This window comes from Aptenodytes patagonicus, chromosome 25 (assembly GCF_965638725.1).
Source record: "Aptenodytes patagonicus chromosome 25, bAptPat1.pri.cur, whole genome shotgun sequence".
Lineage (NCBI taxonomy): Eukaryota > Metazoa > Chordata > Aves > Sphenisciformes > Spheniscidae > Aptenodytes > Aptenodytes patagonicus.
In genome coordinates, this window is record NC_134973.1 from 4,707,047 (window position 1) to 4,733,611 (window position 26,565).

Sequence of the window (26,565 nt, forward strand, 5' to 3'; positions counted from 1 at the left end):
GGGGAATTACCTGGGAATTACCCAATTTACTGTGGATTACCCTTCCCTGACGGGCACTTCTAGACTGCACGTGTGGTGCAGCTGAGCAGAGGTGGCCCACGCCCGAGGGACAGAAGGTGTGCGACCGCTTGTGGCCCCAGGCTCCCCAAACTACGCCCCAACCCCAGCATCACTCCACTGAGCCTCCTCACCCCTCTGGGGACGCCCCCCACACCTCGCTGGGCCCCGGCACCCGACGCCGCTGCGCCCGAGGCCGGCCACCGGCCCCGCTCCCCTCGGCCCACACCCCCCCCAAAATGGCGCCTCCTCCCTCAGCCCACCGTCGCCTGAAGAGCGACCGTTGGCGCCCCGCGGCCACGTGGCGCCGCCCGCCGGGGCACGCGGGCCCTGCCGCGCCGCGCCGCGCCGGTTGCTGCTGCGGCGGGGCCGGCCCGGGGCAAAGCCGAGCGCGGCGGAGCGGGGCAGCCCCGGTCCCGCCTTCCCCCCCGCCGGGGACCGGGTGACCGCGGGGAGGGAGCCGCGCAGGCCCCTGGAGGAAGGACCTCCAGTCGGTGCCGGAGACTCGCGGGAGGGACGGGTGCTGTGAAACGGAGGTACCGACCTCCCCTAGGCTAGGGGCTGTACGGAGACCTAAGGAGAAATCGGAACAAAACCGTTCTCCTCGCTTCACGGTAAAGCCCGTCTCGCCCGCTACGCGTCCTAACGCTTGGCTTCTCACTAGATCACCGTGGCGGGACCAGCGGATGGAACCTACTGCTGATGCGCGGGAGAAACACTTGCTTTTCTCTGCGTCAAATTACACTCCTGCACAACTTATCTTGGGTATTTATGTTCAGTTTTGTGAAATGCACGTAACTGACGTTTGCATATGGATGAAAACTGATCTGCATCCTCTTAGTGACTTGGATTTAATTACCAGGCTTGAACAGTAAAATAAACCATGGGTTTTTCTGTGCTCGGTGTACACGACAAACGAGAACTTTGCGGAACGCCCTCTGCTATCCTTCCTCCCACTGGCATCGGTAAATAACACACAGCAACCGATAAGGCATCAAATAAAGCCAGAACTTACGGATTCTCTTTTCATGTTTGTGTTGTGTGACCTCGTAATGATCTCTCATTTTAGATTGTTTTTCAAAATTCTTATTTCCCATCCAACAATAGTTCCGGTTTCTGAAATACGTCTTGTAAACTGTTCAAAGATAGAACTTTTGTTAACCCCACAAATCAATTGTCTATAAAGAACTTCTGCCAAAGAGGCAGCTGTTGTAAAAATTAGATTTTATTGCTTTGTATTTGCTGTTTTACTATTGCTTTATTACCCAGTGGCAGGATAATGAAATATGCCTTCCTCTTCAAAGCAAAGTCTTGTCTAGGAAATAATTTTAAAGGAAATCAGCACAACCTTCTAACGACATGAATTAGGCACAAAAAGCTGAAGAGAACACACTCTGTGCTAGCGCTTTCTTAAACAGCAGTAACTTTATTGCCCACAGATAATGCAAACATTTTCCACACTTGCTGCAATTCAGCAAGTTACCTACTTAACAAGGTTCACAAAAACTATTTATTTCAGAAGTACCCTATTGTTCTTTGAGCATATTCTCATTTAAGGTGTTTATTATTGCTCAAATCTACAGTCTGGTTGTGATTGGCCACTCAGTCATGAGATATGCAGAGTTAAAGATGATACAGGACTTTCACGAATTCATTTTTAATTAGAAAATACACCTGCTTGTAGGATAGAAGACAATCCAAAATAACAGTGTTTGAATTTCTGAGTCCAGACTTTCTTTGGGCACAATACATCAGGATTAACTTTAAAGCAGAACAGAATATCAATAGAAAAAAAATACTGTACATTGATTTTGAGAAGTAACATCTCAGCACAGATTAAGTGTTCACACTAAGGATGCTGTAGTGTCTTCTAAAAAACCCCAAAAATAAATAGGAAAAATGTCATTGGTATTACACGAAAGAAAAGCTTTGAAGGCAAAAAAAAAAAAGAAAACATCTCTTTTAGTCCAACACAATTACTCCAAACAGTGTATTATTGACTGTAGTTCTCTTACTCTGTTAGGGCACCTCCCCCAAAATGGGGATCTCCTCATTTCTCTCCAATGAGAGCAAACGTCCTTTCTTCTAGAACCAGGTCCTCACGTATAATAAATTTTTGAAGGAAAAGGAGGAAAAAGGTGTAGCCAGGGCTTGAACTTGCCTCTGTAAAGCTTTTCCTAGCTGTCAGTGTAAAAGCAAGGGACAGGAGACCTGGCTGGTATCTTTCGCAAATGAACACTCTCACTTTACCTCTCGATAGAAGGCGGCTGCACCAGTGTTAAATTTCAGCTCGTTGCAATTTTCCCCCTCATATCCTGTCTAAAAAAGGAATTTGAATTTAAAGGCAACAGTAAACCACACACGTATGTAAAGAGAAAGTTTTGCTGTTTTAAAGTCAGTACACCAAGAAAATCAGAGAGACAACTAATTCCTGGGATACGTGAATAAAGGGTAAACCTCTTGCATTCTATCTGGGGCACAACGGTTTTGGTGTTCATGTGGAAAGTAACACTGTTGTGTATGGATTTAATGCACTAGAAGCCACATGAAAAAGTAACTAAGAAATGATTTAGTGGGTATTCTCAACAGAGACGTGTAGCAGCACAGAAACAGAGGGACCTTTCTTCCCTCATACACTATGAAATCCTGCTTTACACTAATGTAACACTGCATAATCTCAATTCCACTTGTTAGTGCCAAAATGATGCATATCTCTTACAAATGGCCAAATTCACAAGCAAAACATTTAAACCAGAAATTGTTTAGTTCTACATTTATTGCAGATATTAAAAGATTAACAATGCTAACATGTTTACTTACACTAAAAAGAAATGTCAGTTATCCAATAACATAAGCATCTAATTGTTACTAGCTTAGCACTACTGCCAATTTGCACGGAACAGAAACTAGCAAATTGCTCTACAAGATTAATGGCAAAAACCAACCAAAAGACAGTAGACACACCACTGAAGTTAGTTAAAATGTTCACTGAAGCTTGCAGTCTTCATGGAAGAGAGCCTGGAACTAAAATAACAGAAAAGAAGCTAGTAAACTTTAAACAAGGCAATGTGTCTGCATAACAAATGTTTCACATGTACAAGTATTTAAATTTTTCAAATCAGAACTGCCTGCAAAAGCAGGTCAAAATAAAAGGAAATTCCTTTTGCAAAAGGAGCGTAAGGTCATCTCTTGGTAAAACAAGATACAAGTGGCAAACGCTAACCCACTTGAGAGCAACACTGGAATCTCAGCACCAGTACTGCTCTGCTGATACCTTGTCCAAAATTAAAGTTTGGCACAAGAAAGACAGACCATACTACAATCATCCAGGGTAGCAGATTAAGATTTTCCCAACGTTCACCTTTATTCTCAAGACAGCATTGTACTCTAAATTGAATTGCGCTCAGAAAGGACGGTACCATTCTCCAATCTGGACACCAACAATTTTCCCAGATTGGGTAAGCAGGTGTTTAGGAAATGCACCCCGAATGGTACTATGCCCCACAAACTCAGGTTAAATCAGAGCAGCGCAGAATGCTGATCTGGGTCTGAGAGAGGGGGTTTCAATCTAGTGTGAAACTACACTTCGCCTTGTGCCTTTCTCCAAATAGTGTAAAATATAATCAAGAATCCTTCCAAAATGTAAATGTGAAAGAAGAGGTGAACTGGAAGTTTGCAGGGAAATAAAAATTGTGAACACTGGCAGCTTCATCAATGAAACTAAAAGAAAAGCTAAACCCTCTGAGTGGGTCTGAGAAATAAATCAGAGGCCAACAGTATTGGTTCCAGAGTGTCATTCTAAAACAGACTGCGACTGGCAGATCTCCTTTTCAAAAGGCTCAAGTTTTACACTGCGTAACTGCTAATTAGGCACAGGAAAGAAAGAGGGGCAGTGAAGAACGCACCCAAACAGGAATTTAACAGGTAACCATACACTGCCAAATGCTGTAATTGATGATCTTTCAAGTAGCCCGTGGTCCAAAACGTTTAAGGATTTTAAATATCTCCAAGTAAAGCCTATGAGAAATGTCTGGGCTATCAAGTGTCCTTAATCAAGTCTGACAACCAGATAAACTTATTTGTACGTATAGCCTTCGTGCTTCAACTTCTTGTCATGTAAAGGTGAAGACACACGTGATGTTCATGGAAAAATGGAACTACCAGCATATTTTTCTATACCTGCCATCGTGGTTTTATTTAGTGATTATGTGCTTCAAGGCAACTGACACTGAGTGATCAGAAAATTACACTGTGACATGATTTTGTTCTCATGGTTTCAAAGACCCATACAGTAAAGAAAAAAAAAACCCTTGCACTCATAAACTAAAACTGGTTGTTACAAGCAAGGAAAAGTTTGTTGCTACAGAATGAAAATGAAGACACTCCCTTTCAACCAGCAGGGTTTTTAATGGAGAAAGAATATAATTTTGTTCTTTAAACAGCAGGCACAGGCAAGTTGATAACTGAAGAACACATTTTCTTGCATATTTGTCAGTTAGGAACTTGAGACGCTGCCACATTACTGTGGGGTGCTATTAGTGGTGTACCACAAGCTCTTTGCTCTACAAGAAGCATGGTGCAGGATGAAAACAACAGCAAGACAGCACTCACTCCTAGTAAGCAAAACATGCGTCAGCTCAAGATAAACTCTTTAAAGAAAACTTCAGTGAAGTAGGTTTTGGTACTATAACATTCAAGTGAAGACTTTTGACTAGTTTTAGAAAGGTAATGATGGAGAATGAGTACACTAAAAAGTGCGATATTAAATTCTGTCACTTCCAGTAATCCAGTCACAGATCCCTTATTGATGTGCAAGTCGGGAAAAGATGAATGATCAGACCTTGAACGTTAATTTGTGGTAACACTGCTAAATCTTTCATGCCTTCAGAACTGCTTCACCAAGCAGTTAGGTAATGCTTTTTGTTGAAGCACAGTAGATTAATCCAGTCTTCTCTTTCAGTAAGTTCTGGAACAGTCCCTTAAAAGTACAAGCTTTTTGTCTTATTTCTTGGGATTTTTCAGTAAAAACTTCTGCAAATCAAATTTAATAGAAACAGAAATGGCTCTCTAAACTGATGGTCTTATAAAACTGATGATCCACTTCCAGATGACTTCCGAATATCTGACTTCCAAGTATTTTCTTCAGTATTTTCTGCTGACACATGAATTGCACCTGCTCATGGCTTAAACTTCTTTGAGAAGGAAAGAAATTATTCAAGAATTTGTTGGAGAAGAGCTGCAAATTTGTGTAAAAACAAAAAGTACACTTAAAATATGTACTACTTGTTCATTACAATGAAAAACCTTAGCAGCCGAGGTTTTCAAGGAAGAGTTTAGTGTTCTCAGACTCAGATGAACTCCGTTATTCATCCTACACTTAAAGTCTAGAATCCTATACAAAATAAGCACGCAGGTAAAGACTCTTCTTAAAATTGGCGTATGGAGGAAAGGAAACTGCTTTATGCAGACTCCAGAAGTAGATCAGAAGATTAGCCCATCAATAAAATGTAGTAAAATAAAATCTGAACTCCCTTGCAAGAAGATCTGAATTTGAGAAGATTCTTGGCTTCAGAAAGGATCAGAGCCAAACCAGGCTAGTCATATTTTTCATGTTGCTTATTCCGTTTTTTTTTGGTAAGCCATCTCATCACAAAACAGGCAAACTTGGCCAAAGAGAGAGGTAAACAGGCACTTCCGAGAACAAAATCAGTTGTTTCTTCCTCAGAAGATGACATCCAAGTTGTTAGCTTGCACAATTAAATACAAGACTAACTTTAATCTTGGAAAACGTTTTAATACATTAGTATTCAAGTCCACTACTATAGAACAAAGTGTTCTTCATACTGGCATACTCTGCCGAAGATCTTTCATACAGCAGCCTTTGCATATCCGTGCACTTTCTAGCGAGCGAGTCTCTTATGTCAAACCTAGAAAGTAAGATTTGGGGTAATTCAGCAGTTCAAAGCAGTTCAACGTAGGTCTGGATTTTCATGAAATGTTAAGAAGCCAGATATACTCATGGAAACAGTAATATTTTCTTGGTAAAGGAAGACTTAAAAAACCCTGGTATTTTAATGTTTGCAGGAATTCATAAACCAGAGGCGTCCATTGCACATACCTATTTACTTGCTCTTTTCTGCCTGTACATTTGTATCATTCTTTGACGGAAAACATCAAATGCATCTTCTTTATTTTCTTCCCCTGCAACACCCAAGCCCTCCCCTGCAGAGGTAGCACCCCTAGGGAGTAAAATGAATAGTTAGAACACTCTGTTTCTGTTACATTTGACAATGTGCAGAAGAGATCTAAACAATAGCTTCCAACATAGACACAATTCAAGTGAAGAGTAATTCTGCTTCATTTGGGGGAGGAGGGGAGCGGAAGCTTGGTACCTGGCACACCAGATCAACTATAAAACAATTCCCACCTCCCATTACACATGCAAATACCCACCAGAAGAAAATGCTCCTATGACATTAAGGGAGCAGCGAAAATAATAGTCATCTAACAGATCGAATTCTTACATGAACTCTTGTATTAACCACTTTATTCATGGTAGATAGGATCCTCTGTTGAAAAGATGGCAAAAATTGCCCTATTTCTTACATTTCAAAAATGACAGAAGTCAGAGACTTTGAGGAATGAGTAGGAAACACCACATGACTCTGGATAAAAGATGAAATTTTTACCAAGGGAACATAATGCTTCTTGCTTAAAATTTCTAGCACACAAAGCAAGCTGAAGTCTTGTAGGACACACACCACAGACAAAACCTGGAGCTCCTGCCCTTCCAAGAAAAATGAGTCGTTAACTCATCTCTCTTCATCCAAACGTGCCAACAGAAGCAGACAGGCCTCAACAAAATCAAAACAACTTTCTGCCCTGGAAGTAGATGGAGAGGATGACCCACAAGAATGCAGAGATACAAATAATTAAAAACCACCTCTTTCTCCAGGCTATGTGCATAGAATGTAGACATTACGAAGCTAAGATTAATGAAACCTCTGCCACAGGAATGATCCTCTGTGCCAGTTTTATCCTCCAAGTCAGTTACATTAGTATTGTCTATTAAAGATTTCATTACGTGAAGTAAGAAAATTTAGATTGCCCCATGTACCAAAATTGGGATTTCTGTGCTATCAGGGTAAAATCTGAGGACCTTAAATAGAATAAAGAAAAAAGATTCTTATCCAATTTCTGTAATAACAGGTCCACTTAAGCCAAGGGGATTGTTGTGCAATTCTAAAAGAACATTCACAGACTCTAAAAAGCAAATTCAACTTTACAGTCCACAGTAGAAATCCTGGGTGCTGTTTTTTCTTCTGAATGGTACAGTCTGACTTGGCAGCTGTATGATCAAGTTAAGTTACGTTTTAAGTTATGGTTAGAAGTAAAGTCACCTAAAAGACCTCCCAAAACTTTGCTTTTTTTCACCTTTTATAGTATGACCTATTTGAAGCAGACTCTCTTCATTTGCTGTTTCCATTACACAACGGTTGCTTCATACTTCCAAACAGAAAGAACAGATGTTTTTTTCTATTTGCACCACAGTTCCTCTTCTAGATGACTTTCAGAATAAAAAAACGAATCAAAGACATGAGATAATTACTCAGAGGAGGGTCTATCCCATAACAACGTTCTGCCTTTGAGTGTGTTTTGGTTTGGGGTTTGTTTGTTGTTTTTTTTTTTAAAACATCTCTTGAACCGTAGAATCGGTCAGACCCATAGCTGTGACAAATTAGTTCTGAAGACAGGGAACAGCTCACAAGACTAACCATGAAACTCCATTTAAAATTTCCGGACCCATCATTTCCATAAGGAGTCACCATGCAGTTCATGTATCTTTTACAGTAACATAAATAAAAATCTCCTCAAACCTGCAAATATGACTTGCTCTCATAGCCAAAGACAAGCTTTAAGCTTTCCTAGCAAAAAAGGGCCTCAAGTTTCTTTGTGTAACGACTGATGTGCTTGAATACATCAGTTTTAGATATCAGTGTTATATAATGATTGAGATATGCTCTACACTAGAACTGGAGTGTCTCCAATTATTAATCCATCCTTTTTTGCTCAGAGAATGAGATTAGACAGCATGTGGACTTTTAAACAAGTCATCAGTAGAAGAGCTGGTAGTTTTCAAAAGGGGAGGAAAGAGTAGAGGCTACAGATTACTAAATGAAAAAAAAAAAACAACCCTGCACTGTATCAAAGCAACTAAGAAGAGAAAGCAAAATGTTAAATTGCACTGGTTTCATCCTCACTGAGATTGTCCCAAAGTGTTGCCTGAAGAATGACTTTGATGGGAAAGTAAAGAAGAGGTGCACACCGGGAAAATAATCAATAATATGGAGTTCTCGCTACATTACAGAAAAGGTCAACAAGTTTTTGTAAGAGGTGCAGAAAGCAGTTCTTCACTACTCTTTGCAGGTGTCTTTACAAGGGTGACATAGCAATGGACTCAAGCTGGAAAAACTGTATTTTCACATATTAAAAATGCAGTTCTTAAAGATGGCCAGAAACTTTTAGAATGTGGTGGGCTGTCAGACCAGATACAATTAAATAGCTCATGATGAGCTGTGCAGCGACGCTCATGCCAGGAGCTACAGAAACAAAAAAATTACTCATATATTTGGTCCCAACAAGTTTTGAGGTTAAGAACCAAGGTTCTAACCCTGGTGAACACAAGAGAGCTACAGACGAAGTAAGCTGCTTTCTCATTGTCCGTTTGCTGCTGAAGAAGGAAATACAGAAAAAATAGTGATGGCCACTGGACCACAGGGAGCACTAAGGAAAAAAGAAAGCAAACAACCAGAAGTATCCCACCAACTAAAATGACCAGTACTGTCCAAGGCATGAAGAGAAAATAGAAATCCCTGGAGAAAGACGACTGTTAAACCACAGACTACGTGTGTGGACTAGAAAGCTTGTCATATGGGTTCAGAGAGAAATAAATAGTTTCTGCCTCCTTATTCAGTCAGGGAGTTGGAGGAGGTATTATCCATTCTCCGTCCTGGCAGCAGTGGACACTGGATACAGCAACTTTAAAAGACAAAATGAAGATTCAAAAATAAAAGTGTATTTTAAAGGAAAAAGCACACTTACCTTCTGGCAGATGCACTTACCTCTTTCAGTATGCAGCGGAATGAATCACATAATTAGAGTGAAAATAAATTTGTTGCTTAAACCTAGGAGTACTGTGTATGACATTCGTAAAGTCTATTTGTATATTATGTACCTGGCGTGGTAGCAAGGAGGTCCCCAGGATACTACTATGTGTTAAAAAAACAACAAAAAAACACCTCCTGAAGAACAGGAGCACCCATATATCTTTAGAAAGTGTCCGCACACTGCAGCATTCATGCTGTAGCCCTCAGTGATGTCAAATTGGATGGCAAGAAACAGCCACCTTCCAGACCAGACTTTGCCCAGCCTGGCCAGAAAAACGCGTGAAGTCTCCACGCTCAACTGTGCTGAGGCCAGAGGCCAGCGTCAAGAAGGAAACAAAACACTGAACTGGCCACATCTAGGTGGGTTAGATAAACATAGTTACTATTAGAATCCCAGCCTTTTCCAGAGCTGTCAAATTTCTGTAGTGTGTTCCCATTACATACACTTTTACAGGCTCTCTGATTCCTTTTCCTCGTGTACCAAGGCCATGTCCTTCTTGCCAGCCCATCTTCTGAAGCATCTGGAAACCCACATTCCTGTTTGTCAGTTTCTTGTGTGAAAATTCTAAATCTTTTGGTTTCTGCAGAGAGGAAAAAACCAGAAAAACAAAGGGATTTTTGTTATACAGGGAGATCATGTATTAAAAATCCTTCAAAAAAAAAAAAACAAACCCAACCCTATAAACTAAGTGTGTTTGAATTTCTGCATATACAGAAATACCTTCTAAGCAGCACTTCCCTAGCTACACAGAAAAAGTCTATCAAAGAGTAAATATCTGCCTTGCCAGTTTAAAAAAAAGAATTAACAAATTTATTTCAGGTTCTCAAACTGTTTAATTACATTATTAAAATAGCAAAGACTACACCTTCATATTTTAAAAGGTATTTATGTTTTTTAATAACAAATATTGAATGATCTGATGACTGAATCCCTATTACAAATACAGCAGTCAAGTAACGTCTCTCACCAATTCTGGGAAATTACAACATATTTTCCAGACAGCACTACACTGATTTTTTTTTTTTTTTAAATAGGAGACAAGATTAACACACAGCTGTCAATAGTGCTCTAATCATAAATTGTTTCATTTTGACACAGGTAGTTAAAAGACAACAGGAGCCATGGCTCTCCTCAGATTTAATCCAGTCTTTTTCAGGATCAGGCTCTTCAGGTTTTAATTCGATTTTATGGCAATAACACATTTTCAGAGGCTGTCTCTTGTAACGACAGTTGATTCTCAGAATACAATGGCAAACCAGAGGAGTTCTTTACCTTCTTCTTCTTTGTAACTGGGCAACCACGAGGCCTATCATAAGCAATTCTGACAGGTTCATGCACTGCAAATCAAATCAAAGACAAAATTCAGCTGTAAAGAAAACCAATTTTAATACAGAACTCCAAAAGTACATCTCAAGTGGGACTCTTAACTCAATGCCTTGGCCTAAAATCAGAATGAACAAGAAAGATCAGAATAAAAAAAAAAGAAATGGTAAGACTTTTTTTCCCCCTCCACCACAAAAAAGGTAATTAGAAATGCATGTATTTAGTTTTGGACATACCATGCCAGCAATACAGTGATGGATGATATACTATAAGGACTTTAGATCTTTCATTTCCCTGAGCTTCTGTAATACCCTGATAGCAAATTCAGACTGGACTTAAATGAGGTTATTGTACGTCATTTTCATCTCACAAATGACAACCTTCATCAGTAAAAATCATTATGCAAAGACGAGACATTTGTTAAAGTAGCTGCAGAGCACATATAATCAGCTTTAAGCTACTTCTCTCTCGATTCTTGGAATATCACGACCCACCCCCGTTGTGGCCACATTGACAAAATTTGACGGGCAAATCCACAGCCTAAACATATTTAGTCAAACACTCAAAATATGTTCAGTGCTATAAAGTCTGTTAAACCTTCCATACACACATAAAATAAACCCCGCAAAAACTACTACTGTGAGTTTTTTAAGCAGCAGGCAGAGGTTAACATTCACATATACTTCGAGAATATTTGAGGAATGATGTTTGACGCAAACTTTGCTATTGCGCTGTAATACAAAACTTACACAATTTATTCAGATTCCCCTTTGTCAGTTGAATGAACCTTTAAAATGAACATTGTATTCATTTTTTTATTAAAGAAATGTAATTCTCTTAGCCAGTAACAGTCAGTAACAAAGTACATAAAAATCAGGAATTCTGCACTGATACCTACAAAATATCTTTTAAGTAACACTCACCTTTTGGTTCTTCTATGAGGCAAATCCTTTTAGATGCAGGAATCATACCAACTTTCAGAGACTTGCTGCTGATTCGTTTGCGAGGAAATAGGGTACCAGGAGCAGGAGTTGATGCCTGTGTCGACAGATTTGGTATAGCACCATCAGATGATGCGGCTAGCTGCATTTCACCTGTTGAAATTTCCTCTCCTGTTTTGGAAATCATCTCTTCAGCTAGGTTTTCCACACTTCTACCTGCTGACATGTCATCCTCTTCTCCCTCCTCTGCTTGCTCCATTTCCATTTCTTCCAAAGGCTGGGAGGTATCCTCCTCAAACTCAGCTTCCTCCTCATTATCTTCTTCCTCCTCTTCTTCATCCTCCTCCTCTTCTGAAATATCCAAATTTCTCTCTTCAGGTTTAGCACCTTCCCCAGCATCAGTTGCTTCTGACACAGCACTGAAGTTAATAGATGGACATAACTCATAGACTTTCATTCGGTAAAATTTGAAAGCAGAACTGTTTCGATCCTGTAGAAACCTGACCAAAAATTACAGTGAAAATAGTGTCAGAAAGATATTTTCTTCAGCTAGCATGAAGCAAGACATTAGAAATAAATATCTTATTAATTTTTTGAATGGATATTCCAGGTGTGTTTCTGTAGAACTGCAGGATTCCCCAACATGTACTACAAACAGCAATCATTCTCCTCAATTCTTACAGACTGCTTTTTAACAGCACTTCTCAAACTGTGTTGTAAAGAATTCAGTACAATTATCTTCATTATATAGATGGAGAAACTAAGACAAGATGCTAACTCTGGATGACCCAGAAGGCAAACAGCAGACCCCAGAAGAGACTTCAGGTCTTCCAAATTTCAGTCATGCAGTCTATGTGGAAATAGGTGTATTGATTCTGAGAGACAGAAGAGATAATAGGGCTCCATTTTTGTTGGCACAGTATGACTAAAAGAAAAAATAACTCTGCTAATTTATACTAGAGCACTTAGGCCACTGTAATCAAAGCCTCACTTAAAAAAATAACAAGACTGAAAATACTTTGGCAGAACACTGTTTCAAGATGCAAGCTGATTACTTAAGATATAAAAGAAAAAATACATATATCAGTGCATGTCCGCATTTAGGAGAAGTGTTTTTCTTTCTTAGATACTTCAGATATTCACCATTAATGGAGGTGCTGAGCAGGACCAACAGGGAGTATTGCTCAAAACCCTCTCTTCCTTAACACATTGAATAAAAGCATACATCTCAACAAATAATAAAAGGAAATACTTCTTTCGTAATTGTTTAGATGTATTTTGATTTTCCTTATTGGCTCATTTACACAGATAAATGAGTAGGTTACTCACCAAAGATCTGGGTTATCTGCACTGTTGTCTATGCTGAACTGCTCAATTTCTGGTCCTACCTGAGCAACAAACTTGGCAAGCTTCTCAGCAGTTTCCATTGTTTTAGCATCCACTGCAAGAAACAGAATGCTCGTTATCTATAGCTTCATACAGAATCTGCATCACAGGAAGGTCAATACAGTTGAGAAATATCACCTTTAGCAAAATAAATGATTTTTAGCACTTCCAGCAGAACATTCTATGCAATTTTTTTCTCATATAATTTACAATCTCATCTTGAATCTGCACTTACCATCAGGAAACTGAGAGGACAACGGTGGGAAAAGTTCAGGTGGTGCTAATAAATCCTCAGAATCTGCCCTTTCTTCTGCTGGCAGAGACACCTCTGAACTGGCGGCACATTGTGAGGATGAGGTTGTATCGAGGGAAGAATTCTTCTCAGACAGGCTGGTTTCTGATACAGAAGGCTTTGACTGGACTGAACCTTGAAGATGCTTCTCTTGGTGCTTCAGCACCGTACCAGCTGAAAGCACAGTCTGTGTCCCTATGGTTGCTCTCCTCACCTTCCTTCCTCGAATACCATGTTGTGTGATAATTCCAAGCCTTTTTCTTTTAAATAGCCTTCTCTTAATACTTGCAACTTTCCTGGCATACAACATGGCCCTGACTGATTCTGTTGCAGATTCTTCTAGTGTTCTGCCCTCACCACCCACTTCCTTTCCAGATGATGTCCGCCTTTGCATCTCCGATAACTTCAGTCTGTAATACTTGTATTCTAGACTATCTTCATCAGACAAGAACCTAAATAAAATCATATAAATAAAATGAAAGCCTAAGCTGAAAGCACAACTAATCTCAAATTCTCAGATGAGAAACTCAGTAGCAATTGATCCTTTTTTCCAGGGGTCTACACAAGTTGCTACATGAACGTTACCCTGCATAGGTTTTTCTCAGAGTAACAGCCAACTCCACTTCTAAAGCAGTAAGTAAATATGCCAAGCAAATAAATGATGGAGGGTTTTGACATAAATCATTTGGCTAGTAATTAATCAGCTATGCTGCAATTCACACATGAAAAGATACTGTCATGTTAAGAGATCATTACACTTGGAAGTGTCTCAGCTTTCCTTTTCCAACATTATTCATAGAACGCTAGATCCGTAAGTCTGTTACCTTACTGTATGTTTATATTAACTACATTTGCTTACTATTTTCATCTTGTAAATGTAAATTGCTTTTAACATCTTGTATTTGGATTGACATACAGTCATTATTGACAGATCAAAAGGAACGTGGTCTACTAGACAAAACAGAAGCAACAGGACAATTTCCAGGGATATCAGGAAGTATAATTACCTGAGGAAACATTTTCAAAACGTCTGATTAAATATACAATAGGCTTTGATCTTACACCCATTGAGGGAAATACTGAATTTAAGTAAATATATTCCAAGTATCTTCAGCAGAGAGTAGTATTACAACATACCGTTCAAACACACCTACCAATATTCAGGACAGTTCTTCTGAGCATTTCTCTCTTTGGCAGACAAGGTTCCTGAAACAATGCTATTCACTAGCTGTTCAATTGTCTCTACAACTTTCCGATCAGCTCGCTGTGGGGCTGTAGGAAGAAATAAAATGCAGTCATTGTATTATTCTCATCAACAGCGTATCAATATGTCGTCTTTGTTATTCTTTGACACACTGACATTTGCAATTTTTCAACATATTAATACAAAAAAGGCTGCACTTAATACTAGAATAAATTAAGGAAACCTCAGAAACTTTCCAACTGTTTTCTCAACTCAACTTAGATTCTAGAACAGTTTATTATGAGAAGCACTGTGGTTTAAGAAACTTATCCTTTGCCATCCTGGGCAAGTTAAGCCATCCTTTAAATGGCAATTACTTACTGCACCAAAAGGATTTTGTGCAAAATAAGGATATTTGAACAGCACTCTGAGGGGGTGAGTTGCAAATTATTAGCCATTCAGCGTCAGTGCTGCAAGACCTCCCTGCGAAAGTATCTGAAGTTCAATTAGGAAAAACCAGATGAGTATAGTAACGAGTAAGAATGCTTTAGAGAGGACGAACTAGATGGCCTAATACGGTATAGGAGATAGTATTCCTATAGATGGTAGTATATAAACAACTTCAAAGAAATACGCCTGCATCTGATAAATGCGGTAACGGTAACGTCTCCAACTTTGCTTACACGCAAATACTTACTCTGTGATGTAGCCAGTTACAGCTGTGGTCCTGGCCTCCCTACCAGGGAGTTGTGAAGCTGGAGGTTAGGGCAGCTGAAGCAGCCAAGGGCACAAGGTGAAAATCCTAGATTTAAAGTATAAGCACGTGCAGGAACGGGGAGGGAGGCATGCTTTCATCCACAAAGCTGAAAGCGATTGCTACAACAGACAGTATTTACTACCTGCCTCAGCACTGCTAGGGATTTACATGGAATTCCCGGAATTAGGAATTCCTGAGCTAATGAAACCATAAAAATTAAGACAAAATGCTAGCGACAAATAAAGAAATTATATAGTGCAAAGTATCTTACAACAGTTCACTCACTTTTAACTTTTGTGTCAGGAGAGGGTTTCTTAAGCTGTACTGTGGACTCTGGTTCAGTTTTTTTCATCTGAATTGGATATCCACTTTTCTCCAACCAAGCCTTCAAGTTTTCAATGTACTCTCTTCCAAACAACGTTGAATCATCGAAGTTTGGGAACAGTGTTGGTGCTGGAGCCATCTCCTGGAGCCCTACCGCTTCAAGTATTTTCTCTTGCCTAAAAACAGATGCTAGCGCGAAGGTCTGACCCAGAAGTGCTAAAGACTTACGACAAAGAGAAACAGTGGTCTCAAAAGCACTTGCCATTTCTCTTGGATTACCAAAACCGCTCGTCTTTATGCTTAATTCGTAAGCATTGCAGGCCATAAGCAGCGGTGTAACACCTTTTAGGAGGCGGTCTTGTAGCCTCATTATATATTTATCAAAAGGTTTTATTATTTCAAAGAAGCAGTTCTTTGTTTTCACAGCACCCTTGTCCAATAGCATATTTAAAAACTCATTGTCCACTTTGGGAGTTTTCAGAGCAGCGTGTTGTAAACTCTTGATAGTAAAGAAACAATAATCTCTGTGTTCTGGCTTTAAGGAGCATTTGAACGAAGCAAGCATTTTTGCACAGGTTTCTGTCTCTAGCTCAAAGAGAGCTCCAAAGAGCCGGGAAAATTCTGCATCATTTTTTATTGCATGAAACCCAGCCCATTTTATAATTTCTATTCCAAATGTTGAAAAAATGTCCGATTTGTCCACAAGGTCAAAATTGAGATTTCTGAAAACATGCGCAGGCTTTGGGAGCCTGAGAATAGGTCTCTGGGTTGTTATAGTTGGCCTCTGATTAGGTCGTGGAGGCAACTTTGGATTAGGGCGCTGGACGGTCACCGGCCTCTGGTTAGGTCGTTCAGCAGCTTCTGGCATTTGATCAGGTTGCATAGCTGGCTTCTGATCAGGGCCCGGTTGCAGCTTTTTAGTGTTCCATTTCTTTAAGGGAGTTTTGATATCTCCTTTGAATACTTTAGTTTTAACAGCGCCCCTTGTAATACGCTTTCCTCGCAGAGCTCTTCCCCTGCCAATGTTGCCCCTCCGTATTGGAGGTCGGAACTCGCTGTCAGATTGAATTCCAAAGTCCACATCATACTCCTGATTTTCCATGTTGCCATATTCATCTTCCATGAGTCCTGGGGATCTAAAATCACCTAAAATATCCGAAGAACTAAAGTCAGTTTCGTGTGGTCCGGTGGATTCCCAAGAGTCAGGAGGGCCATAGTCCTGGTCATGAGAAGCCAGGCCCCCATACTCCCGCTCGTGGGAAGTTGGGCGTCCGTACTCCCGATTGTGAGATGCTGGGTGCCCATACTCCCGGTCATGCGAAGCTGGACGCCCATACTCCCGATCGTGCGAAGCTGGACGCCCATACTCCCGGTCACGAGATGCCGGGCGGCCAAATTCCCGGTCACGAGACGCCGGGCGGCCATACTGTTCATGGTAATAGTTATCTTTCCTTATGAGAGGACTAGTAGATCTATAAGAAGGTCCCGGATAGTCATCTCTAGGGTCTTCACTCCAGTCATCATGTGGATGGTGCTGGGCATTGTCATGAGTATATCTTCCATCATCATGAAAACTGTCTTCGTATCTTGGTCTTGGGACTGGCCTTGAATGAGCTGTAAGGATAAAAACATAAATACACCAATGCACCACAAGTAGTATTAAGAAAAAAAATTAATAAACACATTTAGACACTTACAAGAGTCAACTTCTGAAGAACAGTACACAAATCTAACTTCAGGATATTCCCATTTGCTTTCTTACATACATCGAATAACTCATAATAAGCAAAAAGCAAGAAATGATTAACAATGCCTAAACACACATGACAACACAATTTATTAAAAATTCTACTCTCACTAAAGCTGAAACGCAAATTCTGCTATAAACCCTATTTTCTACTTGCTCACAACTTTCTCAGTCTAGGAAGATGCTAATGTTGTGCTCATAATGCTTTTACTCAGATTTCTCAGATGTAAAAATATCAAAAGCATGCACTTTCTGTTTCCACACTGAATGCTGGAATTCCACAGTTGAACAGAAGATCATATTTTCTACAAACTCATACACAATTATCTAAGATAACATTAAAGCCAGAAATATTAGAATTTCCTGCATAGTATCCAAGAATCCCTATCCCCTAATTCCAGTAGTTAAATTCAGAAAGTAAAGAATACTTGAACAAATTAAGTATTTAAAATAAATGATTTCTTTGGAGCTTATACAACTTTAAGAAAACAGAAGAGATCTCATTTTAAAACTCTCAATTTCCTATGAATGTAATCCAAGTTATTTTTCTAGACGTTTTAAATATCAAATTTAGAAGATAAAAGAATTTGCAGATCATGTTTTGTATACATTCACTAGATTAATGTCCTGCTTTTATCTTTTTCTCCAAAAATAGCATGAAATACGAGGACCAAAAGGCTTCAAATGCACTCCTACATTTATTTAACTTATCAGACATCAAGAGAATTCCATCCTGCAGCGATGTCTCTGGAGACCTCCCTGAAATTGGACCCACTCTCTGATGCAGCCTGAACAGAATTCCTTTGTTTGAAATTCAATTTTTTGCCTGGAATTTGCATTCCATATTGAAATAGCATCAGTCATACCAAGCTATTAACCTCTGAAATAAAAATGGATGTGGAAAAGCACCAGCACAAGTCCACGTTTTAGGCAAATACACATAAATGGAAGGCAAGAAATCTAACATAGCTGTTACCGGAATAGCTGCATAATCCACGGCACGTCACGCCCGGGTTTCATTACCTTTAAAATGATGGATTGTGTCCTCTATAGCATCACTTCGGTCCATGCGATACCTTTTAACTTTGTCCTGCACTACAGCATCAAACGTCTCCCGTGTGATCCGCCGAGAGGCCATTTTTATCCTGTAGCAAAACAGCACAATGTCGTCCCTGACCGGGGCACGGACGCCGGGGAAGGTCCTCCCGCTGCCGAGCCGCTAACGCTGCCGGCACCTTCCCGGCGCCCCGGACCCCCCGCCAGGCTCGGCCCGGGCGGATTCCCGTGAGCACAGCGTGGGGGTGCGGGCAGCTCCCTCCCCCGGTTCCCCGCGCGGGGCGGCCCAGCCTGAGGCGAAACGCAGCGTGACGGGGAGCGGCGGCCGTCGGCGCCTCCCGCCTTCCCACCCCTCACCGGGCGACCCCCGGCAGCTTGCTGCCCACCGCCCCGCGCTGCCACACGCGCACGCACCGGGAGGAGGAGGAGGAGGAGACGCCCCCGCCCCGCCCCGCGGCCCGCCCCCGCCGGGAGCCGGCCCTGCCCTCACCGAGGCGGCACCCCCCGCCCCGGTCCCGCAGCCTCCCCGCCACACGGGAATCTCCCAGCAGCCCCCGCGGGACGCTGCTCGCCCCCCGCACCCCCCCCCCCCCCCCCGCGCCTGCGCAGTGCGGGCCCTGCCGCGACGCACGCGCGGCCCCCTCATCACCTCAAGGCGGGTGGCTTCGGGGCAGCGCTGCTTTGGCGCGGGCCGGTACTAACGGTGAGGGCGCGGTCCCGGGTCGGACGGCGCCGTAAGCAGAAGGGGAACGGGCGGGAGCGAACGGCCCGCAGCCTTCCGCTCCGTCGGCGGGGCCCCGGGGCACCCGCTGCCCTGCAGGCCCGCCTCAGCAAGTCCCCGCATACTGCGCATGCGCAGAAGGCAGCGGACGGCGTGTGTGTGTGGCGCGCGCGGGCGCGCTGTGGGCAGGGCGCATGCGCACTCGGACACGCCGGGTTCTTTTTCGCCCCGCGCTTTTTCTCGTGAGGGGGATTGGCGTGACTTTCTGCGTTGGTGCATGCGCACTGAGAGGGCTGAGCCAGCGGAGGGCGGGGTCGGAGCCCGCCGGCTGTGTACGGCGGCCGAGTAGGGCCGGTCCTCTCAGCCCGCTTGCTCTTTGTCAGGCGGGAGGAGCTCGTCAGGGAGCGGCGCTGCGGGCGGCGAGGGACGGAGGTGGGTCGTGAGGAGAACCGGGGTCCGTTGGGCGCCCGGGAGCTCCCCCAGTACCCGCGCCCGGTTCCTGGGCCCTCTCCGGGGCAGGCCTCGCCGAAAGACTGAGGGGCTGGGCCCGCCTGGCCGGCTGGGCCTGCTGAGGGGGATGCGGGGATGAACCGGGCCCTGCTGCGGGAGCGGGGACAGAGGCAGGCCGAGGGGCTCCGGGCTGTGTTAGCCCTCGAGTGTGTGGGGTCTCGGAGCCGTGTGTGTCTGGGCAGGCTGCCCGCCGTGCCCCTCCGGCAGGCGAGGTGTGGTGAGAGCCGTGTCATGGTAACGCACCCATCCACAGCAGAGCAGCAACGGCATCCCAATCCAAATCCTGGGCCTCTGAAATTCCTCCTTATTTCTTTTAATTGGTATATTTCTGCCCGTTAAAAAAACCAAAACAAAACCATCCTTTTGACTATATATATTTGGTTTCAAGTTCTGTGCTTTTGTTTTGGAAAAGAGCAAGTCACTTCCTTTGTTTCTGATTATCCTTAGAAGGTTTTGCACCAAAACTAATTGTGGACTATCTTAATGACAGGACGAGGAAGCAGTTTACCCCATCCAAGTAAAATGGGATCGAAACAGATTGCACAGGAAACATTTGATGATGCAGTGCAAGAAAACATTACAGAATTTGAAATGGATCCGGAAGAGGCTGTGAGAGAAGCTGTGCAGCAGTTTGAGTCCCAAGGTATTGTAGATTCATCTACTTTTGCAGTTCAGGTTATTGCAGACTGAGGTTTTACATATCTCAAAACTTAAGAGAACCTGCGTGCAAAGATTGATCATCCAGCATTGAAAAGAAGCCTTTGTGAAGTGGAACATAGATACTATTAACGCTAACCTAGTTTCACGAAGTAATTATGACTGAAAAACTGCGTTAGGTGAAACTGCAGGGTGCAATTTGGTGAATGGAATTGAACTCTTTTTTTTTCCCAGTTGGCATTTAGCTAGAATTGATGCTTTGTTCCAGGATATATTTGACCATTATAGTTAGCAAGAACTTTGGCAGCCTTTCCGCATCTTTGTGCATTGATCTATGCTTTACAATAAGTTTTTCTTTGTTCGCTGTGGTTGACTTGACAAATTTTACCCGAGCTCCTGTAACTAATATTAATCTTGTTTTTGTTTTTCCTTTTAGGTGTTGACCTAAGCAATATTGTGAAAGCTGTGTGGCAGCCTGCCTCTGAAAATGGTCAAAAGCAAAAGCATGAAATTTTGCTGGTAGGAGCACAAATTTATGTTGTCTTCTAAGGATCAGCGTTATATAATAGTTTAAGTAATAGACTAAGAATAATGAGACATACCTTCTACGTCTGCCTCTGTCCCATTTCTTTGTGAGCTCTTCAACAAGCAGTTAATCCCATCTATTCTGCAAACTAGGAATAATATAAAGGTTCAAAGAGCTAGCTTGCACTTTTCAGTGGAAGTATCTGTGTAAGTGCAAAATGCCAGTATCTCCTGCCTAGGAAATGCAGAGACTGCCCTTTCATAACTTAGAAGCAGGTTCTGCTGTTGTCAGGTAAACTCGAACCACAGAAGAACTTCAGTGAAAGAAATACAAGTAACCTAAGTGGTAGCTGTTATCTAGCCCTTCTGAAGGTAGATGAAAAGATTGAATACAGTCCCTCACCAGCAAGAATATAAAAATACTCGTGCGCACCACTGACCCCCGTGAAATGTGCTGGTTGGACCCAATTCACCTACTGCTGGTCAGACTGGCATACGGTGATGGCGTGACGTTGATGGCAGAAGTACAGGGAAGCCCCCGTTCCTCCAAGGGTCCCGTGCATGAAGACAAAATGCTGCTCTTTGAGACAGCCATTTCTTGATATGTCAAACTAAGTTTAAATTTAAAAGAAGACTATTATTATAAACAAACAAATTTGACTGACTATAAAGAACTGTTCTTGTTTCTTCACAGTTCAGATCGAAAAGTTAACTCTTGGTCTCTTCTTTAGACTTTAGATTCCCTTGGGAGAGCCGTTGCTGACTCTGATCTTGCTGAGATGGCCGAGCAGCTAGTGGTCTTTACTGATCAGTGCAAAGAACAGCTGGCTTTCCGCTATCTGGCTGGGCAGAATGGTGCCTATTCTGTGGTATTCTCTGCCTGCCAGCTGGCTTCAGGAGACAGAAATTTAATGCTGAAAGCCTTTTATACTCTGTCTGCCATCTTGGATGGGCAGCCAGACCTACTTGACTCCGCTGGCCAGGATCTACTGCTACAAACTCTGAAAGAATATAGGGAGGATGCGGAAATGACGCTGGCTGGGATCCGATGCATTCGGCATGCCTGTCTGAAACACGAGCAGAACCGTCAGGACTTTGTGAAAGGTGGGGTTCTCCCACTTCTGACTGGAGCTATAGTCCAGCACGGAGACAGTGCCGATGTCGTCCGAATGGCCTCCTCAGCGCTCAGGATCATGACGTTTGATGATGACATCCGCGTGCCCTTTGGTCATGCTCATGATCATGCCAAAATGATTGTGCTGGAAAATGATGGGTTAAGAGTCCTCATTGAAGCTGCAAAAGGTAAAATGAACCCCATGACCGTTGATCCCAATTTTGAATCATCTGTGCTTTCTTATCTCAAAACTGTGCTTTGTTGTAACTGGAAGCTCCCCAGAGATGATTCAGAAATTTGCCACTAAAACGATGTTTAATTCTTTTGACGAAATGTCCCCCAAAAGAGAAAAATAATGTGACTGCTCCAGAGGCTATCAGCAGCACCAAGGTGACAGTTATCAGAGCTATTTGTCAGTCTATCTAAGAAGTATTTTACAGGCACATTATCCCTGCTGAGGTGCTGCATTCTTGCCAAGGAAAGATACTCTGTCTCAGCCTAGATACAGGGTGAACAGGATGTCATCTGTGCTTATGTGTTTTAATACATAAAGGGAAATTCACTGTTCCCTGTTTAGTTTTGTTTTTTTTTTTTTTCAATGAAGCAAAGTAAAACACCTTGACTCTGCAGCACCCCTCCTTCCTCGTAGTTACTCCATTCATCATCTCTCCTCTGCAGCATTCACAGATAACTCCAGTGTTCTCAGTGAACTGTGTGCCACCCTTTCTCGCCTCTCTGTCAGGAATGAATTCTGTCAAGAAATTGTGGACCTCGGCGGCTTAAATTTTATGGTGGCTCTCCTGGCTGACTGCATCGACCATCCGGTGAGCGATATAAAGTGTACTTGGGAATGGAGGTAATGCAGCAGGGCGTGCTTTTCGGTTTAAAGTCCTGGCTGTGAATGGGCCTTAAACTATGCATTATTTTAGGTGCAGTTAAGGGTTGAAACCCAACCACTGATCTCTGTTTATGGTCTTATACACAGAACTAGGTTACACGTGCTTTGTCAGATAAGAATGTAGTCATTCTGAGCCCCGTGCTCATAGTTACTTCCTCTGTCCTCCACAAGCAGAACTCAGCTTGCTTCCGGAAAAGCTGAGCTTCTGGTTTTCCACCATTCTAGCTAGAAGAGATTCAAGAGGATTTAGATGCTCGGGTCCCAGAGGCTTGGTGTTCGATTCTTTAAGCTTCTCTGAAAACCTCTGCCAAACTAACAAGGTTCCTTATTACTCTGTCTAGCAAGAAAAATGCGTCTGAGATGTGAGTGACTGAGAAGAGTGTTGCTGTTCATAACTGGGAATTACAGCTGTTTGAATGGAGTTGCTGGGGGACGTGCTGGTTGGCTTTCAAAAGTCTGTAAAACTCTCTCTGCAGCTTTCTAAGCTGTTTTTTCTTGATGAACGCAGGACGTGGTGAAGCAGGTGCTGAGCGCCATCCGAGCGGTTGCGGGTAATGACGACGTGAAAGATGCCATCGTTAATGCTGGGGGAACGGACCTCATTGTGCTCGCTATAAGCCATCACCTTGCCAACCCTCAGGTACGCACCTAAGTGGTTGATGAAGTCCCACCGGGGCTGGGAACGGAGATCAGGTTTGGGCTGCATCATGTAGCTGTGTTATCTTGTCTTGTGTAGGGGAACAACGCACAGCGTTGCTCTGACTTGTGATAAACAGCTTATGCTGAGAGCAGATACATTCTAAGTACAGTTGTTAAATGATTGCAGCTGAGCAATGTATTAAACCTTTAACATCCAGTTGTTGTAGAGTGGTTAAGTGCATGCTTTGGCAAATATTTGTGTAAATGTAAAGGTATGTCCACCTTATTATACTGGGATTTTTTCTTGTTCCTCAATCAGATGGATGCTGGATACAGTTTTACACCTCTGAGGTGTAAACACCTCTGAGGTGTAAAACTTGGTTTATGCCAGAGAAGCAGGATGTTTCAGTGGAAGAAACTTATAAAATTAAAAATAAATTTTAAAAATCGTCAAAAAAGGAAACAAACTCCAAACACTTTTTTCCCTAAAGCAACATTTTCAGCCCGTGAGTGTCTCTTGCCCTTTGTCTTGCAGATCTGTGAGCAGGGTTGTGCAGCCTTGTGCGTGTTGGCTTTGCGCAAACCTGAGAACTGTAATGTCATCATGGAAGGCGGAGGGGCGTTGGCAGCTCTTCAGGCTATGAAAGCACACCCACGAGAAGTGGCCGTACAGGTATTTGCCTCAGAGCACTTGATTATTTATTCAGGATTGGTGTTGCCTGTGTTCACTGCTTCACTGGGGTTTTGTCCTTTTCTTGGCAAATACCAAAAGGTTCTGAGTATGTTGGGAATGCAGCATCTGAATGCAGGACTCCCTACATCTGTCACCCTGATGTGATCGGAGCAAAAGTTAATTTGGGTTTCAAATCCACCTGAATTCAGGTTCAAGCGACTGTGGAATGCCATGCTTCTCTTCCAGGCGTTACGACGACTCCTCCTCCTCGAAAGAGCAGGATGAGGATAGGCTCCCAGACCCAGCCTGTGCTACGATGTTATCTGTCCTATAGGAGACGTTGCCATCTGTTCTCCAGAGTTGAATAAAACACCTACATGGCAAGAAGTTAGCCTCTGGTTTCTCATGCAAGTCTCAGTAGGTCCTGTGTCCACTTTTGTGCCCTCCAGAGTGTTAAAATACCATAGAATATATGTAGTAGTTGAAGCTAACTGCCAGGGAAGGTGCCTGGAAGAGCATACCAGGCGGTAGAAAAGTGGGCCTGCTGTAACTGAAGAAGTCTGTCTTAGCATTATTTAAAGAAGTACTCAATATTGCCTGGCTGGTGTTTGAGATTTGCTGCTGTTCTGACAGAAGCAGAAGGTTTTGTTGTATAAACTTCAATGAGAAATAGCAGCCGTGCTTTTGTCTGGATTTTATTCTTCCAGGAAATAGTTTGTTGCTGTCTACGGCATCTCACGTTTGGTTGCCCAGAAAAGGTTCTTTAGTAGGAGCCACGTCTTCTTTGTGTGTGCTGGCATCCTACATGGATGGTATTCCCTACAAAAGATGCTAATATCTCTCGTTTACTTCTCTCCTCAGAAACAGGCTTGCATGCTGATCCGCAACCTGGTCTCCCGGAGCCGGGACTTTTCTCAGCCCATCTTAGAGATGGGAGCTGAGAACCTAATAACAGAAGCTCGCGCAACACACAAGGACTGCGATGACGTGGCCAAAGCTGCACTGAGGGATCTTGGCTGCAAAGTGGAGCTCCGAGAGCTGTGGACAGGTCAGAAGGGAAGCCTAGCTCAGTGAATCATCGCTCCACTGAGCAGTGGAGCTTCAAGACGTCTATGTACATGAAGTCTAAGGGGGGAAACAAAGTGGCATGGATTAATTTGCAGTTACATTGAACTGGAATATCTGAAGCAAATGCCTGGCTTGTGAGGCTGTGGTGAACTTTTTATTGGGAGCTACAGCTGAAATGGCTTTATGCATTCACAGGCTGCAAATCAACTCTGTGTTGTAATCATTCCCCGAATCATCTAATGCCTGAAGATGATCTGCTCCCCCCTGTTATTATGTATGTTACTTGTGTACAGAACAGGGCCGCTCCCACGTGCTCTGTTCTATACAGTAAGAGCAAAAGTGGATCTTTTCTGGTAGGAGTTTGGTACGTTCCGTGGCAGCTGGTTCTGATTTGTTCCTCCGCTCTCTGCTGATGGAGGCTGGCAGCCTGATCTGGTAATGGGATGGCTGAGGAGGAATCCCATCATTTGTGAATGTGTTCTGTCCTGTTGTACTGTTCTACTAACCGTTATTTTACTGCTGACCATATTCTGTGTTGCTGCTTTGTTTTGGATTTTCAGCCAACGTAACATTTTAAACAAAAGCAAAGTAAGGATTTGGGATAGTGTGGCCCAAAGCAACATACCTTATGATGATGCCATTTGCATCCAGGAGGAAAGTTCATGTTCTCTTTCAGTGAGATGAGCAAGTTGGGGACTGGTAGCGAGGATGGTAGTTTCAAAGCAGGGACAAACTGGCAGTGGCACCACACAGCGGGAAGCCAGCACTGGGGAGCCCGGGATTTGCTTATATCTTGGCAGGGCGGCGCTTCCCTGAATCCAAGAGTGCTCTAATTGTAATGAAGAGGCCGTGTGCCTCGTGGACTGAAGACAACTGTGGACTTGGGGGGCAAAACAGGAGAGGTGAAACATCTGGAAAGGCTTTGAAGTCTCAGCTAAAGGCTTCTGTGTGCCCCCAGCCACGTGGTTCCTATTTCTTGCTGGGCTGCGTTGTTACCAGCTCTGCTCTGGGCGCTGAACCTTTCTCCTGCGCTGCTACTGATGTTGTACTTGAGTGGATGTTTTCTAACGTGATACTCTGTAGAAATGTTGACCCTATAAAACGTAAAAATGTACAAGGGTGGTTGGCTCTTTATGGAGCCTTTCTGAGACAGGAAAAGAAAGGTGGTGGAAATGCCTTGCTGATGAGTTTGTAAGTAGAGCCTCCTGCAGCCCTGCGCTATCTGCCAGCAGATAGCGAAGGTCATTGTGTTCTTCAAAGGCTTCTAGCCCCCACGTGAGTGTTTGTACGAGGAGAGGCTGCCTGCATCTCCTCTCTTCCTGCTGTGTAAACAGCTCGGTGTGTTTGTGCACTGCTCTGACCTAGCCAAGATCCTCCGGTGAAGGTGCCTCGCTCCTTTGTGCCAGAGCGGGCAAGCAGAGCTGATGAAGAAACCCTGAGGTCCCAGTCCTGTGGGTGCCCTGTGTTGGAGAGAGCGCCTGATTGCTCTGGGGAGCGTGTTTGGTGCAGCCTAGCGCTCTCAGGCT

The 26,565-nt window shown here is 43.0% G+C and overlaps 2 protein-coding genes across 6 annotated transcripts; one reads left to right on the plus strand and one right to left on the minus strand.

Annotated features, from left to right (window-relative positions):
* Positions 1-1,462: 1,462 nt before the first annotated feature.
* Positions 1,463-18,944, minus strand: SUGP2 (SURP and G-patch domain containing 2). 3 transcript variants are annotated; one of them, XM_076359366.1, is made up of 11 exons: positions 18,884-18,944; positions 18,202-18,323; positions 15,393-17,045; positions 14,322-14,439; positions 13,111-13,619; positions 12,819-12,930; positions 11,472-11,989; positions 10,498-10,562; positions 9,669-9,805; positions 6,176-6,296; positions 1,463-3,081 (listed from the first exon to the last, which is right to left on the minus strand). In XM_076359366.1, the coding sequence occupies exons 2-10, from the start codon at positions 18,314-18,316 to the stop codon at positions 6,176-6,178; spliced, it is 3,348 nt and encodes a 1,115-aa protein (XP_076215481.1). In that variant the 5' UTR covers positions 18,317-18,323; positions 18,884-18,944; the 3' UTR covers positions 1,463-3,081. The 3 variants fall into 3 exon arrangements, with proteins under 3 accessions (XP_076215481.1, XP_076215480.1, XP_076215482.1); XM_076359365.1 differs by having other exon boundaries at positions 1,463-5,984; XM_076359367.1 differs by lacking the exons at positions 1,463-3,081; positions 6,176-6,296; positions 9,669-9,805 and having other exon boundaries at positions 11,472-11,586; positions 11,706-11,989.
* On the plus strand, positions 18,876-26,158 carry ARMC6 (armadillo repeat containing 6). 3 transcript variants are annotated; one of them, XM_076359391.1, is made up of 8 exons: positions 18,876-18,937; positions 19,956-20,108; positions 20,559-20,641; positions 21,379-21,949; positions 22,440-22,585; positions 23,168-23,299; positions 23,834-23,971; positions 24,833-26,158. In XM_076359391.1, exons 2-8 carry the CDS (start codon positions 19,988-19,990, stop codon positions 25,043-25,045), a joined length of 1,404 nt encoding a protein of 467 aa, XP_076215506.1. In that variant the 5' UTR covers positions 18,876-18,937; positions 19,956-19,987; the 3' UTR covers positions 25,046-26,158. The 3 variants fall into 3 exon arrangements, with proteins under 3 accessions (XP_076215506.1, XP_076215504.1, XP_076215507.1); XM_076359389.1 differs by lacking the exon at positions 18,876-18,937 and adding an exon at positions 19,312-19,387; XM_076359392.1 differs by lacking the exons at positions 18,876-18,937; positions 24,833-26,158 and adding exons at positions 19,312-19,387; positions 24,218-24,769.
* Positions 26,159-26,565: the final 407 nt, after the last annotated feature.

Bases quoted from the DNA above. Each gene is read 5' to 3' on its own strand.
- SUGP2 (XM_076359366.1), bottom strand. From the start codon at position 18,316: ATGGCCTCTCGGCGGATCACACGGGAGACGTTTGATGCTGTAGTGCAG. The intron at 11,990-12,818 runs GTGAGTAACCTA...ATTTTTGGTCAG, and splicing joins GCAGATAACCCAGATCTTTG to GTTTCTACAGGATCGAAACA. The intron at 9,806-10,497 runs GTAAAGAACTCC...TCCTCTCTGCAG, and splicing joins CAGTTACAAAGAAGAAGAAG to AAACCAAAAGATTTAGAATT.
- ARMC6 (XM_076359391.1), top strand. From the start codon at position 19,988: ATGGGATCGAAACAGATTGCACAGGAAACATTTGATGATGCAGTGCAA. The intron at 20,109-20,558 runs GTATTGTAGATT...TTTTCCTTTTAG, and splicing joins GCAGCAGTTTGAGTCCCAAG to GTGTTGACCTAAGCAATATT. The intron at 23,972-24,832 runs GTATTTGCCTCA...TTCTCTCCTCAG, and splicing joins CACGAGAAGTGGCCGTACAG to AAACAGGCTTGCATGCTGAT.